The sequence below is a fragment of the Littorina saxatilis genome, linkage group LG4 (genome assembly GCF_037325665.1).
Source record: "Littorina saxatilis isolate snail1 linkage group LG4, US_GU_Lsax_2.0, whole genome shotgun sequence".
Lineage (NCBI taxonomy): Eukaryota > Metazoa > Mollusca > Gastropoda > Littorinimorpha > Littorinidae > Littorina > Littorina saxatilis.
The window spans coordinates 5,286,588-5,305,937 of NC_090248.1; the positions used below are offsets into that span (position 1 = coordinate 5,286,588).

Here is a 19,350-nt window from a genome sequence, read left to right on the forward strand (position 1 = left end):
AAAGACCTATCTGTGGTCAGCAACACATGGGAAAACGATTAACTCGGCTAGGGCCCCAAGCAAAAGTGTTGCATGGCAATACAGAAGGAAACTACGATCTGGCTCCACTAAATTATCAGGTTAGAACTGACCTACTTTCTCTGCTCAACGCACGGGCAATGCATAGCCTACTCTCCTGTACACCTGACAAGGCTCATATAGAGAAAATAAGAGATACCCCCCAAAAATGTATATGCACTGCATTTTTTTTTACATTTATAAACTGATGATCAGTGTGTGTATGTGTGTGTTCAGTTGTGTGTGCGTGTGTGTGTGTGTGTGTGTGTGTCAGTTCAAGGGGTGTGTGTGTGTGTGTCACTGTGTGTGTGTGTGTGTGTGTGTGACGGTCAGTCAGTGTCAGTCACAGTGTGTGTGTGGTGTGTGTGTGTGTGTGTGTGTGTGTGTGTGCATGTGTGCATGTGTGCATGTGCCGTGTGCAGTGACGGTGTGAATGTGTGTGTGTGTGTGTGTGTGTGTGTGTGTGTGACCGTGCTGAGAGAGAAACTAGAGAGAGAGAGAGGGAGCCGATAATCGTCTGATTCTGCAGACTCGCCGAGAGGCGGCCGGGGTTCGGCACCAGGCTGATTAAAACGCAGAATAATCCATCAAAACAACACTCTAACATCAAGTTTTAGAAACCAGAAAAACTTATCGTAACTCCATAGGTTTTGTGGTGTTTTGCGCACTGCTGAAACGCGTTTAACACGACGTGAATCGCCGTGCGTTAACGTAGCGAAAACGTCCAAAACGCAGACACCAAAACTCGATGTTTTACCGTGTTTTGCACCCCGTTAAAATCCCAGGGATTTTATTGCGTTACGGCAGTTTTTCTAACTTGATGTGAATCGCACAGGTATAATGCCACAAAATTCAGTTGATTAACTTCATGTTTCATGTTATATGCCACGTTATAGTGCCAAAACGTGACTTTTCGCCCAGTGTTATCGATTAAACCAGGATTTTCAGTTGATTGTTTCAATTTTTCTACAGACGGTTCTGTGATTGCAAAAGACACAGACAGGTTGACAGAAGTCACGTTACAGACGCCAATCCCCTTCGTCAATCCCCGCGACAAGGAAATTGCTCACTTTTTACGTGCAAAACGAAGTGAAATTGACAAGCCGGTAAAGCGCAGTAGCTTCTATTGCGCTAAGCAGGAAAGTACGCTTTTCTGTATTCTTTTTAATTTTCTGAGCTTGTTTTTGTATCCAAACATAACATATCTATATGTTTTTGGAATCAGGAAACAATAGAGATGAAAGATGAAAATATATTTGGATCGATGACTTAGATTTCATTTTTAATTAGCATTTTGATATTTTTAATTACCAAACTTTTTAAATAATTGTTAAGCTTCGACGCTGAAATGCAATCCCATAGTACGGGCTTCGTCGAAGATTGCTTGGCTAAAGTTTCAATCAATTTGATCAACAAATGAGGGTGTGACAGTGCGGCCTCAACTTGTACAAAAAGTCGGGTATGACGTCATCAAGGACATTTATCTTTCTTTATTTGGTGTTTAACGTCGTTTTCAACCGTTCAAGGTTATATCGCGACGGAAGGACATTTATGAAAAAATGAAAATAAAGTCTGGGGATATCATACTCAGAAACCCTCATGTAAAGTTTCATGAAGATCGGTCAAGTAGCCTAGTTTTCTCTGAATCGCTCTACACACACACACACACACACACCACGACCCTCGTTTCGATTCCCCGTCTATGTTAAAACATTTAGTCAAAACTTGACTAAATGTAAAAAGGACTGATAGAGCCTGGATAATGTTTTTCTTGATTTGTCTAAATTCTGCTCATGATTATCACAGGTGAAGCAAATGGCATGATAGAAGTAAATACAAATGTTCAGTCTTAGTTGCAGTGCTGCAAAGCAAGCAAAACTGCATAAATCAATCTTCGTTCTTATCAAAACACCCAGAAAGCTCCGTCACCGAACACATTACTGAAAAGCGTACGAACGGAAACAAGTTGATGAAAGTAGTACGAACGGACACATTTTGTCGTCAAAATCAGTACGAACGGACAAAAAACTTTTTTTTGCAAATTCAATTCATCTTATGGTTCACATAGGTCCAATATCACACGCATTCGTACATTGTGCTATCTGACAACCATTGGAACACACAGAACTTGTAGTGGGGGCCTGTTTCGCTCTGATCTAACGAATGTGTATGAACGGAAACGCTGTTCGTGCGAACAGAAACATGCACTTTTGTACGAACGGAAACATGGTGTATGAACGGAATCTGCATGTTTTCAAAAGACAAGTGATTGTACAAAAGCCATGGGTTTCTATAAACTTCTGTTCAAGCGAAATGTCGTAACAGGCAATGGTTTTGGTGATCATGTGCAAATCAGGGGTCAGATTCGATAACAGAGCGAGAAAAACAAGAAAATGTTAAAACAAATCAGGCATATTTGCCACGATCGGCCCGCGTGTGTTATCGCACCTTGGTACTTATCGTACACATAGCCCAACCATTTCGCTACCTCATTCTTTCAATATCACACAAGCGCGCTGCCCACACGACTTACCACACCGTTTTCCCCCAAGCAAGTGACGAAAATGAGGCTGTATGAACGGAAACATCCTGCGGATGAACGGAAACATCCGGTGGATGAACGGAATCAGTTGACACACCGTGGTGTTGTGAAGATATCAAGTGACGATATGATAACAATGGATAATAGCATTTTAAATTTTAAATAAGCTCCTGCGGTTACAAATCTACTTTTTCATCTCAAGGAGAGACCCAAAATATCACTTTCAAAGGCTAAATTTCAAAAGCATCTGCGAGGCAAGATCACACAGACACATAGTTAGATCACACAGCCACACACAGCCACAATCACACACACACACACACACACACACACACACACACACACACACGCTTCGGGCACGGTATACATTCACAAAATACAATGTATACAATAAAGAAACAAAAACTGATTGGAATTCAATAATGTAACTTGTTTAATCAAGTGAAAGCACACTAACAAAGTCTAGAAACGCATGAACACACTCACATATCTATTGACAAACAGAAAATGAAAATCACTGGTAACAGTCCACGGAGACGCATATATATATGTCATGGAATTATTTCGGAGGGAAATGTTCATCTACCATCGATGCAGAAAGGGCAAGTAAATTGTTCAGTAAAGGCACACTAGAACGAGAAAAAAATGTGTTGTATTTGATTGATCTGCTGTTGGGAGATGCAATGAATACTTTTACCATCACCATCATTGGCATAGCGTCTCGTGAGATGCTATGGATACTTTCACCATCATTGGCATAGCGTCTCGTGAGATGCTATGGATACTTTCACCATCATTGGCATAGCGTCTCGTGAGATGCTATGGATACTTTCACCATCATTGGCATAGTGTCTAGTGAGATGCTATGCATACTTTAACCATCATTGGCATAGTGTCTAGTGAGATGCTATGCATACTTCACCATCATTGGCAAAGCGTCTCGTGAGATGCTATGGATACTTTCACCATCATTGGCATAGTGTTTAGTGAGATGCTATGCATACTTTCACCATCATTGGCAAAGCGTCTCGTGAGATGCTATGGATACTTTCACCATCATTGGCATAGTGTCTAGTGAGATGCTATGGATACTTTCACCATCATTGGCATAGCGTCTCGTGAGATGCTATGCATACTTTCACCATCATTGGCAAAGCGTCCCGTGAGATGCTATGAATACTTTCACCATCATTGGCATAGCGTCTAGTGAGATGCTATGAATACGTTCACCATCACCATCATTGGCATAGCGTCTCGTGAGATGCTATGCATACTTTTACCATCACCATCATTGGCATAGCGTCTTGTGAGATGCTATGAATACTTTCACCATCACCATCATTGGCATAGCGTCTTGTGAGATGCTATGAATACTTTCACCATCATCATCATTGGCATAGCGTCCCGTGAGATGACGCTGGATGCGCCTTGTGTCAGTGTGTGGATGCGCTGCAGCGCCTTACGTGACTAAAGACCCCATCCTCGTATCACAGTCTGCTGCAGACAGGACATGTGAAGCTGGAGGGCTGGCAGAACGGGGAAAGCAGGAGTTCGTTTTTTGCGGTCCCTTGGTTTAAACAATGTTATTCAGAAAATTATAGATAACAATGCCGCATACAATCAAATTAATAGATGGAGCACAACAAGCTAAGCTTATACACGTGCTCTTAAAAGCAAAATAATATTTGATTAGGCGGACGATACGGAGATCTGTAGAAGGGGAAAGGAAGGAGAATAAAAAATTAAAAAAATAACAAGCGAAATACATCCATAAAAGCAACAACATCAAGACAGTATAAGACTAACAACATACAAGTTAACACACGCATGCGGTCCATTTTCTCTGCAACTTTTTGGTGCCTGCTCTTGTCAGCCTGTTTTATGCCCTTTAATCCTTTGATATTACACAGGCAAGAGGATAACAGTACCCAATATTGACGGACTGTGTGGTGATATCTTCTGCTATGGTCTGTTGAGACAGTGATATCAAAATTGAGACCGGAGGTCGAGATTTTGATATCACTGTCGAAACAGACCAATAGCAGAAGATATCATCACACAGTCAGTCAATGTTAGATATATTGCTAATTCTCTGGACATTTTGTATTTACTGTAAAGATATTACAAAAGTATTTGTCTCAGTTTTGGCTGTTCCATACCCCTCCCTCTGATTATCATTTCTTTTTGTTCATTCTTTTCTTGTACTTTTCAGTATTTTGAGATGCTTTTCCTTTCAAAAAGTCTTTCGTCACTTGCTCAACTAAATGTTGGGATAATTACATTTTCATATATATTTGTTTGTTTTTAAATGTAGGTGTTTTTGTTTTTGAAGTGGGGAAGCAATAAAGAGGTCGTCGATATCAAAACTGATATCGACGGAAATGTCGTCGATATCACTTTTTGCACTGAGCTCAGTTTTGCCCAATTGACCAATGGAAATCCACGTAACATATGAAATAGCAATATTACCCAATCTTGACGGACTGTGTGATGATATCTTCTGCTATGGTCTGTTGAGACAGTGATATCAAAATCGAGACCGGAGGTCGAGAATTTGATATCACTGTCGAAACAGACCAATAGCAGAAGATATCATCACACAGTCAGTCAATGTTAGATATATTGCTAATTCTCTGGACATGTTGTATTTACTGTAAAGAAATTACAAAAGTATTTGTCTCAGTTTTGGCTGTTCCATATCCCTCCCTCTGATTATTATTTCTTTTTGTTCACTCTTTTCTTGTAATTTTCAGTATTTCCTAATGTCTTTTCTTTCAAAAAGTCCTTAGTAACTTGCTCAACTAAATTCTGGGATCATTACATTTTCATATATATTTGTTTGTTTTTAAATGTAGGTGTTTTTGTTTTTGAAGTGGGGAAGCAATAAAGAGGTCGTCGATATCAAAACTGATATCGACGGAAATGTCGTCGATATCACTTTTGCACTGAGCTCAGTTTTGCCCAATTGACCAATGGAAATCCACGTAACATATGTAATACCAATATTACCCAATCTTGAAGGACTGTGTGATGATATCTTCTGCTATGGTCTGTTGAGACAGTGATATCAAAATCGAGACCGGAGGTCGAGATTTTGATATCACTGTCGAAACAGACCAATAGCAGAAGATATCATCACACAGTCAGTCAATGTTAGATATATTGCTAATTCTCTGGACATGTTGTATTTACTGTAAAGAAATTACAAAAGTATTTGTCTCAGTTTTGGCTGTTCCATATCCCTCCCTCTGATTATTTCTTTTTGTTCACTCTTTTCTTGTAATTTTCAGTATTTCCTAATGTCTTTTCTTTCAAAAAGTCCTTAGTAACGTGCTCAACTAAATTCTGGGATCATTACATTTTCATATATATTTTTTTGTTTTTAAATGTAGGTGTTTTTGTTTTTGAAGTGGGGAAGCAATAAAGAGGTCGTCGATATCAAAACTGATATCGACGGAAATGTCGTCGATATCACTTTTGCACTGAGCTCAGTTTTGCCCAATTGACCAATGGAAATCCTCGTAACATATGAAATAACGTATTAAGAAATATGAATGAAACTGTACAGTAAAAATATCAACAGCTAGACGTAGTATCAAAGCGTTGTTCTGATTGGGAAACTGTTTACTATACTATATCTCTTTAGGAATCATAACATGCAACACAAATGTCATAATAAAATACAAAATACAAGCGGAGCTATATAAGAGCCGTGTATTATGCGATGTGGTATAGCTAGGTATGGATCTGCTGCAATGTCTCGGTCTCCTGTCAGAGATAATGGCAGACACTTACAGTGGAATTCATGTTGGATTAGTGTTCTCTATGCTGCCTGGGTGCATCAGTTATCACATCTGTAGTGAGCCAAGTGAGCTGAGTATTACTTGCTTATGATCTCAAATCACAGCCTCGTAGAATCGGTCTTCCCAACCTTGCAGACTGCAATGAATGCTGAGCAAAGGTCTTGAGGTTTCCATGTTCAGCGTTGAGGAGCATTGGCATACACGCTCATCCCTCGGACGCGGTTCTGTACCACTTCGTAACAGTAGCGGTACTGCGTCTGCGGACACAAACAAGTTTTTTGTTATTAAACAAACCTATAAAATGGCAATATAATAGTCCAAATACTAGAATGACACTAATATAACAATTTCATGGGTAACATTTTATATTTGTCAGGTCGGACAATATTCATCAAAACAGAGGTAAAAAAACAAGACAAGTATCAAGATATTTAAATTGATACTTTCAAAGTCTAATAGGACCGTTACAGCTAGCCTAGCAGTAGTAGGAGTAAGACAAGAATCACGCCAGGAAATGGCAAGCAATTCCGCAAACCCCTTTAAAAACACAACGAATGTGAAGCGAATTGGCCGTGGGTTTAGAAACAGACAAACACAGAGAAGGGACAACTGTGGGATAAATGGCAAACATAAAAATATAAACAGGAAGACATCGTAAATGTATGGAAAGGTTTTGTTGGGGGAAACACACACACACACACACACACACACACACACACACACACACACACACACACACACACACACACACACACACATACACACACACACACACACACACACACACACACACTCAAACATACACATACACAAGCTAGCTGTATACTTACAGCAGACGACAGAGCCTTTGGTGTGACGCTCTGCACGTGTCTGACAGTCATGTACACGTCAACCTCACGGTCATACGTCATACGGTTGATGATGTCACACAGGGCACAGAACATTCCGCTTTTCTCAACTCCATCACTGCACAGCAACGTTCGTTTCAAAATATTTCAGTAAAAAGGCACACTTGTTTGACTGTTTCCTACACCATCAACATTGAAAGCACCCAACAGATTGCGCAATGAAAATGCATGTGCCTATGTCAAAAATCGAGGTTTATCTTTGTCCTGGATTCAGAAATGCACACAAAAAAACAAAATACAAAACAACAACAACAACAACAACAACAACAACAACAACCAACATAACAATTCAACAGAAGGCAACGTTACGCATTTTTTTCCTAGTTTAACACCGCCATGGGCAAACAGCAACAAACAAACAACATATACCCCCCCCCCCTCTTCTCCCAAGTCCTTTTCCCCTACTAAACAAACAATAACAACAACGACAACGCACGCACGCAACAACAACAACAAAGCACACAACAACAACAACAACAACAACAACACACGCAACAACAACAACAACAAACAGCATGGGCGAGATAACGGAAGGTACAGTTTCGCATTTGTCTGCTAGTTTAAATAGCAAATAACAAATAGACAACCCCCAGCCCCCCTCCCCCCAGTCCTCTTCCCATCTGAAGCAACAACAACGCACGCAACAGCAGCAGCAGCAAAAACAACAACAATTACATCAACAACAACAACAACGCAACAACAACATCAACAACAACTAGTCTCTACACCTGAAACGATGATAAAACATCAAGTATTAAACAACAAATTGTCCGACCTGCACTGCACCAGCAGACGGTCGGTGTTGGTGTTCTGCAAGGTGACCAGGGTGTCAATCAGATGCAGGATGTCGGAGGTGCTTCCCCCCACCTTCCCTGTCCACCCCTTGTAGTGCAGCAGTTCCACCGCTCGGGCAGTTTTTACTCCCTGGTCAGATAAGGAAATAAACATTAGTCAATATTCAATATTAAATGTGCAGTACAACTTTATTATCTGAATGTGAGCCGCAAAGAAAGTATCTTTTGGATCGTATACAGAAAACAAGCCAAGGGTCGGCAACAGAGTTGCGCCCCATTCGTATTAAATGCAAAGCAAGTCGTACTTATCACCGGTTTTGTCAATGACGTTTGACAGATACGAGTGAACAACAAACAACAAACAAAACATTGGTAACTATAGTTATAGTCCCTTACAAGGAGGGAGGGGTTATTTTCACCCTAACAATTAGCAGAAAATAGTGAACTTTGAAGAAAATGCCAATCGCGTGTTATCATTCAGAGTAAACAGTGTCAAACAGTACGGAGAAGAGAGAGACGGAGACAGTGACAAAAACAGACCTTCTTTCCCAAGCTGAGACTGTAGGATGTGACTTTGGATCCTCTGCGTTCTGTCTTGCTATTCAGGGTGACGAAGTAAGGTCCCGCTTTGACCGATTCTCCTTCATCAGTCGGCCAGTAATGACAGTAGGGCTGCACAATAGATAATACCTGCTCACTTCATTATACCAGATAAACTCACAAATAATACCAGGTGGCTCTGAAACGATCCTTTAGCAATATATTGTCTTTGTTAAACGTGTTTATTGGCACCAACCAACAAATGCTCGTGTTTATAATAGTTGTCTGCTTATCCAAATGGCGACTTTGTGTTTTTTTGTTGTGTTTTTTTGAAAATCACTTAGCCAAATTAAATACAATCTCTCGGTAAAATTCAGATGTAAACCATAGAGATTTTCAGCAACTCTTTGTCGAACTTCAACCAGTAGCTGCACCACATTCTGTTACGTCAGAGACATGAGGAAAACAAACCGGTTATGTACAACCAGAACAGATGATGTGTCAGAAGGCATATCGTACCTTGACTTCCTGTTCCTCGTTGGGGGAGCTAAGGGAGACAATTGCACTGACGTCATTTCCGTAGACAAGTCTCCAGAAGTCGACCAGTGTAGAGGGCAGAGGTAGCTGTGTCACGATGCTGCCCCGATGGTCCCGGAACGTCTGAAGCAAACAATTTCTACAATTAACTGTTACACGTCGCGACCAACACGTGTTTTCAGATCTTAGAGCATGCTCTAAAACCAAAAACACGAAGCGGAAATACGAAACAATGTTTTCCAAACCGCGCTTTTGGAGATGTCAAACGGCAAACACGCTGTTTTCTGTTTGTTTTGCAAAAAAACACTGTTTGTGTGTGTGTGTGTGTGTGTGTGTGTGTGTGTGTGTGTGTGTCATGGCCTTAACACTCACAGGCATGAAGGCAGCGTTGATGTACTGGTTCCGGCCCGACACGTGCTCGGTTAGGTAGACGAGATGCCCGTCCGCTGCAACACAGGCACAAAGGCATATTTAAAGGCACAGTAAGCCTCCCGTAAACCACCACAGAGCTCCCCGAGCGTCTAAATACAGTACAAGCATACTTCCATTTGAACGCTCACCGAACGGGAACATCCTGGCTGCTTTCTGTCGAGCGTGAGACATTTTCCAAGAATTTATTTTCGTGGACTTGGCCCTGAAGAACAATGGCGCCTCGTTTTTCAGCTAGACCTAACTTTTAAAATCTAAATAATAAATTGACAGCTTGTTACACAAACATTCTTTAATCATAAAAGAATTCGTTTTTCATCAAGACAAGATCAGAACAATTCGAAGTTGTGAAAGTTTAAAAAAAGAAAAGCCCGGAAGCAGGGTCACGCAAGGGTCGTGGCAGACGACGGTTTTATCAGTGCAAATCGCCGTTCCTCTCAACAGTCAAAAGCCATCGCTAGAGTTCTTGTGAACCACAGCCGTTGTTTCGTGCATAAAAAACGTGCTATTGTAGATAAGCTCACGTCGAGTCGTATTCAAATGACTAACTATGACGACTGCATTGTGAAAAGGGAAAACTGGATCACACGGGTTCACGATGGCTCAGGGGTAAGATAAACCACGCAAAAATAAATTCTTTGAAAATTGTTCGCTCTTTACGGAGGGCACCTAGGATGTTCTCAATTGGTGAGTGTTTAAATGAAAGGGTGTTTGTACTGTGTGTAAAAGCCTGACCGTATCTGTGATGGTTTACGGGAGGCTTACTCTGCCTTTAACTGTGAAATATCTGTATTACTACACGTTGTGCTCTTGGCCACTGTGCCTGCTACGTGTACTTACAGAGATGAAGTGACTCTGAGAGAGAGAGAGAGAGAGAGAGAGAGAGAGAGAGAGAGAGAGAGAGAGAAAGAAAGAGAGAGAGAGACAGAGAGAGGGGAGAGAGAGAGAGGGGGGAGAGAGAGAGAGAGAGAGAACTTTTGAACTTTGAACTTTATTTATTTATCGAGGGTAACAGAATAAGCAAAATATACATGCTTTTTTTCGTCCGGCCCTCGCCCATTGAGGGTAACTCGATTAATAACAAGAAGAAATAGAAGTTAAGTTAATTACAATACAATGTATATAATTAACATGTCAAACAGTTAAAAAGACATTCAAAATGCATTATGAATATCAAGCAATGATGTATTATTATCACATAATTATTTACTTGTTTCCAAGAGAAACAGCATATACATTTCTTTGAAGGAAGTTTCACTGAATTGCATTTTAATTAAATCAGGAATGGAGTTCCACAATAAGGCGCCAGAATAAGAAAGACTTGATTTGTAAAGGTCAATTCTAGGGGTTGGGGTAATTAATTTGTTTAGTTTTATTGAATTATTCAGTTTGAAATTTGAGGCAATGAATGTAGGTGCATTCCCTGACATAATTCTATGCATCATTACACCTTTGTTATAGATGAATCGTGATTTGATAGGAAGAATCTTTAATTTTTTATAATCAGACATAGAGAGAGATGCATTTTTTAAAAGAATTAATTTTACAGCTCGTCTATGTAAAGAGCACAAATGTTTCAAAGTGTTTGCACTTGTAGAGTCCCACACTGTGGACGCATTATCAATAGTTGATTGAATATATGCCTGAAAAAACAGTTTCCGTGTGCGTAGGTCTAGAAAGTGTTTAATTTTTGATAACTGATATATTTTTTTAGAAGTATTTTTACAAAGTGTATCTAAATGTTTTGACCAAGACAGATTATTATCAATGGTTATTCCCAAAACCTTATGGTTATCAACTTCAGTTACATCTTGATTTTGTATTTGTAGTTTAGGAAATTTTGATGATAGATTTTGTCGTTTTTGTCTAGTGGTTAGAAGCATGCATTTAGTTTTATTTTGGTTCAGTGACATATGGTTTACTTATAACCATTCTAGCTAGTGATCAATGTTTGCTTGGAGGACTCTTGCTAGCTCACTTAGATCTTTGTGACTAGAATGAATTGTAGTATCATCTGCAAATAGTTCACACATACATTTAACAAATAATGGTAGGTCATTAATATAGATAGAAAATAGTAAAGGACCAAGAATAGAACCTTGTGGAACTCCAAACCTTACTGTTTGTTTACAAGAGTATGATTGATTCAGATAAGTACTTTGCTGTCTGTCTGACAGGAAAGATTTTAAAATGTTAACAGAATCAGTTGCCAAACCATAAATCTCAAGCTTTTTGATAAGGAGTTTATGGTCAATTAGGTCAAAAGCTTTAGCAAAGTCAACAAATAGAGCAGCACAGAACTGGTTACTATTAATGTTGTTTAGCCATTGGTCAACTAAGCTAATCAGCGCTGTTTGACATGAGTGTTTTTTCCTAAAACCTGATTGCTTATCATGTATCAATTTGTTGTCCTCAAAGTGCAAAAGAATATGCTTATTGATATGTTTTTCAAGAGGCTTTGAAAGGATTGATAGAATTGATATTGGTCTGTAATTTGAAGGATTTGTAGTATCCCCCGATTTAAAAAGAGGAATCACTTTAGCCTGTTTGAATTTACTTGGAAAACAGCATTGGTCGATACATATGTTATAAATGAAAGTTAATGTATCCGTGGTTATTGGAGCTGCCATTTTTATAATTTTTGCATCAAGCCCATCTATGTCACGTGTTCCGCTTTGTTTAAGATGCTGTAGCTGAGAGTAAACATCCAATATAGTCATTGGTTGCAATGCATGATGAACATGGATATGTTTGGAATTGCAGTATTCTTTCAAAAGTTTTAAATCATTTGATTCTGTCCGATCATAAGAAATCACTTTATCGGCAATTTTTGAGAAATGTTCATTAAGTGTATCTACAGAAATATTAATAACTTGTGAGGATTTATTTGCAATGTCTTTGTTTGTGAGTTGGTTAATTGCTTTCCAAATAGATTTTGAATCTTGTTTAGATGTAATGAGGTTTTGAAAATATTGTTGTTTACGTTTTCGTTTCAGGGAGTTCACTTTATTTCTTTGTTGTTTGTACTCTTCATGGGTACCATGTTCTTTTAAAAAATCACGGTAATTTGCTGCATTTTCTATGTCTTTGTCGATCCATTTAGGTTTTTCAATCTGCTTGATTCGATGTGTTTTAAGGGGTGCGTGTTTGTTATAAATATTAATGAATATAGATATCCAAAAATCCAAAGCTTGGTCAGGGTTTGTAAAATTGTAAGTATTTGAAAGTGGACTATTTTTTAGATCAGAAAGAAATGCACTTTCATTGAAATGAGAGAATGAACTATATGTAATTGTTCTGTGACCTGTTTTTGGAATGTTTACCCCTTTACGAGACCATGTGGTGCAAATGGGAAAATGGTCACTCACAGCAAAAAATGGTACACATGTTTCTTTAATATGACGTTTTTCAGAAACATAGATTATGATCAATAAATGTTTTAGAGGTGGAATATAATACGAGGAGGTTTTTGAATCATTTGATGTAAATTTAATAGATTTAGTGTTTCTAACCAATTCTTATTTTGCTTCAGAAGATCGATATTAAAATCTCCAAGAAGAATGATTTCTTTTGATTCAGTTAAAACTGCATCCATCATGTCCATGAATTTATCACACCAGTTTACCTTCTCTGCTGGGTTTCTGTAACAGAATCCAACAATAATTGATGCTGATTTTTGTAAGCATATTTCCACCCAAATGGATTCTATTCCATGAGATTCAAGTTTTTCAAGACGCTTGTAGGTTAATGATTCATTAATATAAACTAACAAACCAGTTTCTAAGTCTTTGGAAGAATCTTTTCGTAATGTTTTATAACCTGAAACGAAAATATCCGAATCAAGTATGTTGTTAGATAATCTAGATTCTGAAAATCCAAAAATATGAAAGTTTCTACCATTGTTAGAAAGTAAGGATAATATGTCTGTCATTTTGTTATATGCATGGTTTATGTTTAAATGGCCAATATGAAGCCCTTGTTTTACAAGCCAATTATTTTGACAATTATGAGTTGAAGAAGACATACAACAAAATGTCAAGGATAAAAAAATACAAAAGCAAACACCTCACACACAAAATCCCACGATGATAAAATACCGATAAAGCAAAATTGTTCACAAAAGGAATTTCAATAACTACAGTTAATAATGTAATTATAGAAGAAATATTTTAACAGATTAATCAATGTTATTGTTTATAAAAACAATTTTGAAATATGCGAAAGCTTTGAATCGCAGGTGAAGTCCTTTTTCTTCTTTCAAAGCTCTGTTATATTATATATAGTCTTAACGTAGCGTAGAGAGAAATGTACCGTTGAGTCTGAGGATGTATTATAAAAATACAACACAGATTAAATTTCAGTCACAATGACACAAAAAGCAATCACTTTAAAAGTTTGGCAATAGGGATTCAAATATCTAAAAGCTAAGACTACCAGCACATAACCACATACACATAGAGAGAGAGAGAGAGAGAGAGAGAGAGAGAGAGAGAGAGAGAGAGAGAGAGAGAGAGAGAGAGAGAGAGAGAGAGAGAGAGAGAGACAGAGAAGATGTGATACGATACAATAATTTACGAGGGTAATGATATAAGAATAAATTATTTTTTACAATTAGCCCTCGCCAACGAGAGAGAGAGAGAGAGAGAGAGAGAGAGAGAGAGAGAGAGAGAGAGAGAGAGAGAGAGAGAGAGAGAGAGAGCGAGAGAGAAAGAGGGGGAAGAGAGACAGAGAGAGACAGAGACAGAGAAAGACAGACCAACAGACACAGAAAGACAGAGAAAGACAGACAAACAGACAGACGGAGACGGAGACAGACAGAGAGAGGTGTGGGCATGACGTACAGGGCAGGATATCAGGGTTCCTGTTTTTGGCCACATTTTCCTCCAGGCTGGCCGTGTCGTGGCGGTGTGGCGGTGTTAGATTCAGCATTTGCTGCAGGGTCTGCCAACAAAGGCATAAACTAGTGCATGTATATGGGAGCCTGTGTGCCCAATCAATTTGTTTTAATAATTTAACATGTCACACGCGTTCATAACTGCAGTTGTGCTAGGAGAGAGAGAGAGAGAGAGAGAGAGAGAGAGAGAGACAGAGAGAGAGAGAGAGAGTAGAGATAGAGAGAGACAGAGAGAGAGAGAGACAGAGAGACAGACAGACAGACAGACAGAGAGAGAGAGACAGACAGACAGACAGGCAGAAAGAGAAAGAGAGAAATAGACAGAGAGACAAACAGACAGACACAGAGAGAGAGAAAGAGAGAGAGAGAGAGAGAGAGAGAGAGAGAGAGAGAGAGAGAGAGAGAGAGAGAGAGAGAGAGGAGCTTATGTAAAAAATAAACAAACACATTTTGATAGCCGTTCAAATTACCTGGAATTCTTTGTCCACACGGGGATGGGGCTTGTCGGAGGGGATGTGTCCAGTGAAGATGACATCAAACTCATCCACCGAAACGTTGGTGCCGTGCGCCGTGTAGGCCTCTAGCAGGGCTTTGTGCAGGAACAAGTACTGGTCCTGTACACAGAGCGTTATTTTGTTTCGAAATTATCTCTCTGTACATCATCGTCATCATCACTGTGTGTTCTGTATCTTGAAGTATCGATGAGTTGTGTCCCTTGGTTTTCAGCCGCCATTTTGTTGGTCATCAGCACCAGTACGTGCCGCGAAATTCTTTAATATCTTCAGTTAATGTGCCCCTTACATGATGTAAGTAGTCATTTAATTTCTGAAAGTTTATTTGAGGTTTCTGTTCCTTAATTTGCTTGCGTATGTATAATAGAATGTGTGTAGCTTGTTCTATTTGTTTGGTTTCGTCAGCACAACGTGCGCGATGTTTTTGTTCAATTCTATTTTGCGTGCTCCGATTTCTAAATGCTTAGTGGGTCTGACTCACTCGTGTGTGGTTCCGAGGTACGGACTTGTTTGCAGACAGCTTATGTTATTGTTCTGGGTTTTTTTCTCAGTTTTTCACCGCGAGACGCATGACGCGAGACGCAATACGTCAGTATGGCCCCCCCCCCAAAAAAAATTAGGTCTGTTTACGGTAACATAGGTCAAAAACATAGGGTCGGTAGGTCGGGATTTTTTTTTTTTTTTTTCCAAAAAAACATATTTTTACGTTATTTTGCAAAAAACCAGATTTTTATTTTGTTTTTTTTTTTTTTCCCAAATGCCAAAAAAAAGTCTAGGGTCGCGCGAAAAAAATAGGGTTGGTCGGGTTACCGTAAACAGACTATTTTTTTTTGGCCTAAAGGTGACACTATCTCAGTATCTGCGCATAGTTTGTGTTTCGAGTTTTCCGAACGAACGTGGAGGCAGAACACTAGCTGTGTGTTCTCTTTGTATTTTTGTTTTTAGTTTCTTTCCCGCTTTTCTTAATGCAACAGATTATCGTAATGCGTTGTATTATCAAGTTTCCCCTTATATGTCGGTGTCTCTCTGCTGTATGCTTCAGCTTTCATTTTAATGACACAGTCCTTCCAAAGACACAGTCCTTCACTGTATCAGAAATGACAAGGCCTTTACATGGGATAAGACTATCCCTCCCCTTAGAGACGTACACAGAATCAACATTCTAACTGCTTCCTGTACAGAGTTGGACTTTTTGACGCATCAGTTTCTTAAAAACTACTTGTGCCTTATCCCACGAAAAGGCCTGACGAAATCTGAGATCGTTTACACTGTGCATTTAAAGTTGTCGTGAACATAAGCTTGCATGGTCTCTAAAAGAACTAACGTTCACAGATTACTCACAACAGCCTGCACCATCAAGCAGCGTTCCTCGCGCAGGCGTTTAACAAGGTCAAGGACATTGATGTGACCTTCGTTGACTGCCATGTCCACGCCAATCTCAAGGCCGATGTAGGTCCCTGTTCTCCCGACACCGGCACTGTCACAGTCAAAATAAAGATTATTATGGATCACCCACAGTGTCCGTGTCACAATGCCACTGTCACGATTTTTTTGTGAGTTCGAGATTCTTAACAGTTAACACAAGTTTGAAAGAAAAAACTGATTTAGACTACGCTCGCATTTTTATATTTAGTCAAGTTTTGACTAAATATTTTAACATCGAGGGGGAATCGAAACGAGGGTCGTGGTGTATGTGCGTGCGTGTGTGTGTGTGCGTGCGTGCATGTTTGTGTGTGTGTAGAGCGATTCAGACTAAACTACTGGACCGATCTTTATGAAATTTGACATGAGAGTTCCTGGGTATGAAATCCCCGAACGTTTTTTTCTTTTTTTTGATAAATGTCTTTGATGACGTCATATCCGGCTTTTCGTGAAAGTTGAGGCGGCACTGTCACGCCCTCATTTTTCAACCAAATTGGTTGAAATTTTGGTCAAGTACTCTTCGACGAAGCCCGGGGTTCGGTATTGCATTTCAGCTTGGTGGCTTAAAAATTAATTAATGACTTTGGTCATTAAAAATCTGAAAATTGTAAAAAAAAATAAAACGATCCAAATTTACGTTTATCTTATTCTCCATCATTTGCTGATTCCAAAAACATATAAATATGTTATATTCGGATTAAAAACAAGCTCTGAAAATTAAATATATAAAAATTATTATCAATTTTTTTTTTTCGAAATCAATTTAAAAACACTTTCATCTTATTCCTTGTCGGTTCCTGATTCCAAAAATATATAGATATGATATGTTTGGATTAAAAACACGCTCAGAAAGTTAAAACGAAGAGAGGTACAGAAAAGCGTGCTATCCTTCTCAGCGCAACGAATACCCCGCTCTTCTTGTCAATTCCACGTGCACTGCCTTTGCCACGGGCGGTGGAGTGACGATGCTACGAGTATACGGTCTTGCTGCGTTGCGTTGCGTTCAGTTTCATTCTGTGAGTTCGACAGCTACTTGACTAAATATTGTATTTTCGCCTTACGCGACTTGTTTTTTCTCTCTTTCAACAATTCTTAATGGCAACCTGCGCAAATGACTCTGACTATGTCTGTCATTTTATACTTTTATCCTTGGCAATAATTGTGAGCATAGTATATTGCACAAACCGTTGATTTGCAGACTCGTACTAAACTATTCATGACATAATCAAAAAACAAGAAAGGTATGTTGTTGGAACGTTTGTTATTGACAAAGCAATACATTCACAGATATTTCGACCCAACGGTCTTTTAAGTGAACAGACATACAGATATTCACACAAAACTTATCTTGATAGAATCAGTTTACGTCTACTCGGCAGGAAGCCGAGCGAATGACATATTCATGCCATATGCGATAACAGTTCAGACTGTGAATTATTTTCTTCTGCAAGTAATGTCGTTGTAAGAAAGAACAATCTAAGGCAGACCTGCAGTGAACGAGAACAGGCGGAACAGACTCGCCGTCTGCTGGCTTTGTCCTGTTGTTGACGTAACGCCAGAACGTGACAAGGGAGGTAGTCGTGGGTGCACCGTGATCGGGCCACGACACGTAATGGTACTGGGTGACCTCCCTTGACTCACCGCTCTGAAATTCACACGATACAAGAATGGTTTTCTCAAATATTTTGAAGAACAACACAATTCACACAACCAAAGCATATAAGCAAATAACGTACTGCGGAAGAATTAATCTGGTTTGCACAAAGAACACGAATGAATCAAACCGCAGAAATGTCACTGAGATGCTTTAACCAAGCCATCCCTATCTGCCAGTATAAATTTAACTTTTACGTGAATAAGGCACACAATCATTCGCAGTTTATATCTAGTATGAAACCCAATTTCCAGTCATTAAATCTGAGTCGACCCGATCAAACGAAAGTAAACTTTTAAGACCCGTCAAAGAATTCAAACTGGACAATGCTGACGCTCTTGCTTACCCCATCTCTCTGGACGTTGAAGGTCCTGATGTAGAAGTCGTCTCTGCACTGGACGTGAGTGGTGGTCACTGTCACAGGGCCGAAGGTGTCCACACCGCCCTCCTCCTCCGGCCAGTACAGCTCGCATTTGGGCTAACATTAAAATGAGACGACCGGTTAACAACACATCACACACAGTATCACTCTGCTCATATGCTGGCTAACATTGGACAGCCGGTTGTTTTATCAGAACAAATTACACACTGTATCTCTCTGCTCATATGCTGTCTAACATGGGAATACCGGTTGATTTAACAGAACAAATCACACACTGTATCTCTCTGCTCATTTGTGATCTTACTTGGGACAGTCGGTTAACAAAACAAAACACACACTGTATCTCTCTGCACAAATGTTGGTTAACGATGGACAACCGGTTAATTTAACAGAACAAATCACACACTGTATCACTCTGCTCATCTGTGCACAGCCGGTTAACAGAACAAATCACACATTGTGTCAATCTGCTCATATGCTTGCTAACATATTGGAGAACCGTTAATTTAACAGAACAAATCACAACAGTACCACACAGCTCAGCTGTGGGCTAACATAGGACAGGGCATCAAACGGAATCTGACGCACAAATGTGATTTATTAGACATTGTCTCACACACAATGTAATCTGACCAGTTCAAAACATTTCATTTGGTCTGAAAAAAACAAAAAGGTACCAGACAAACAGATTTGAACAGACAAGTTTGACTCCTTTTTTCCAAGCAGGCACACACAGCCTCACATATTCGGCTGCACGAATGTAGTGGCTCAAAATCCAGTTTTTGTCTACGAGAAACATTATTTGTGGAGAGCGTTTGGTTCATATATCGACCCCTGACAAAGGGGACAACATGGGTACAGGGTTAGTGCCTTATG

The 19,350-nt window shown here is 39.4% G+C and overlaps 1 protein-coding gene across 1 annotated transcript; it reads right to left on the minus strand.

Annotated features, from left to right (window-relative positions):
• Positions 1-3,014: 3,014 nt before the first annotated feature.
• On the minus strand, positions 3,015-19,125 carry LOC138963926 (receptor-type tyrosine-protein phosphatase kappa-like). The gene is made up of 12 exons (XM_070335786.1): positions 19,108-19,125; positions 18,439-18,570; positions 17,926-18,083; positions 16,358-16,493; positions 14,975-15,118; positions 14,452-14,551; positions 9,554-9,627; positions 9,164-9,304; positions 8,645-8,776; positions 8,086-8,234; positions 7,233-7,368; positions 3,015-6,659 (listed from the first exon to the last, which is right to left on the minus strand). The coding sequence occupies exons 1-12, from the start codon at positions 19,123-19,125 to the stop codon at positions 6,579-6,581; spliced, it is 1,401 nt and encodes a 466-aa protein (XP_070191887.1). The 3' UTR covers positions 3,015-6,578.
• Positions 19,126-19,350: the final 225 nt, after the last annotated feature.

What these genes read in the sequence shown, in the direction of transcription:
- LOC138963926 (XM_070335786.1), bottom strand. An exon ending in CCTGTTCTCGTTCACTGCAG is followed by an intron (nt 16,494 to 17,925) that starts GTCTGCCTTAGA and finishes TGACTGTGACAG; the next exon opens with TGCCGGTGTCGGGAGAACAG. An exon ending in GTCTCAGCTTGGGAAAGAAG is followed by an intron (nt 8,235 to 8,644) that starts GTCTGTTTTTGT and finishes TTATCTGACCAG; the next exon opens with GGAGTAAAAACTGCCCGAGC.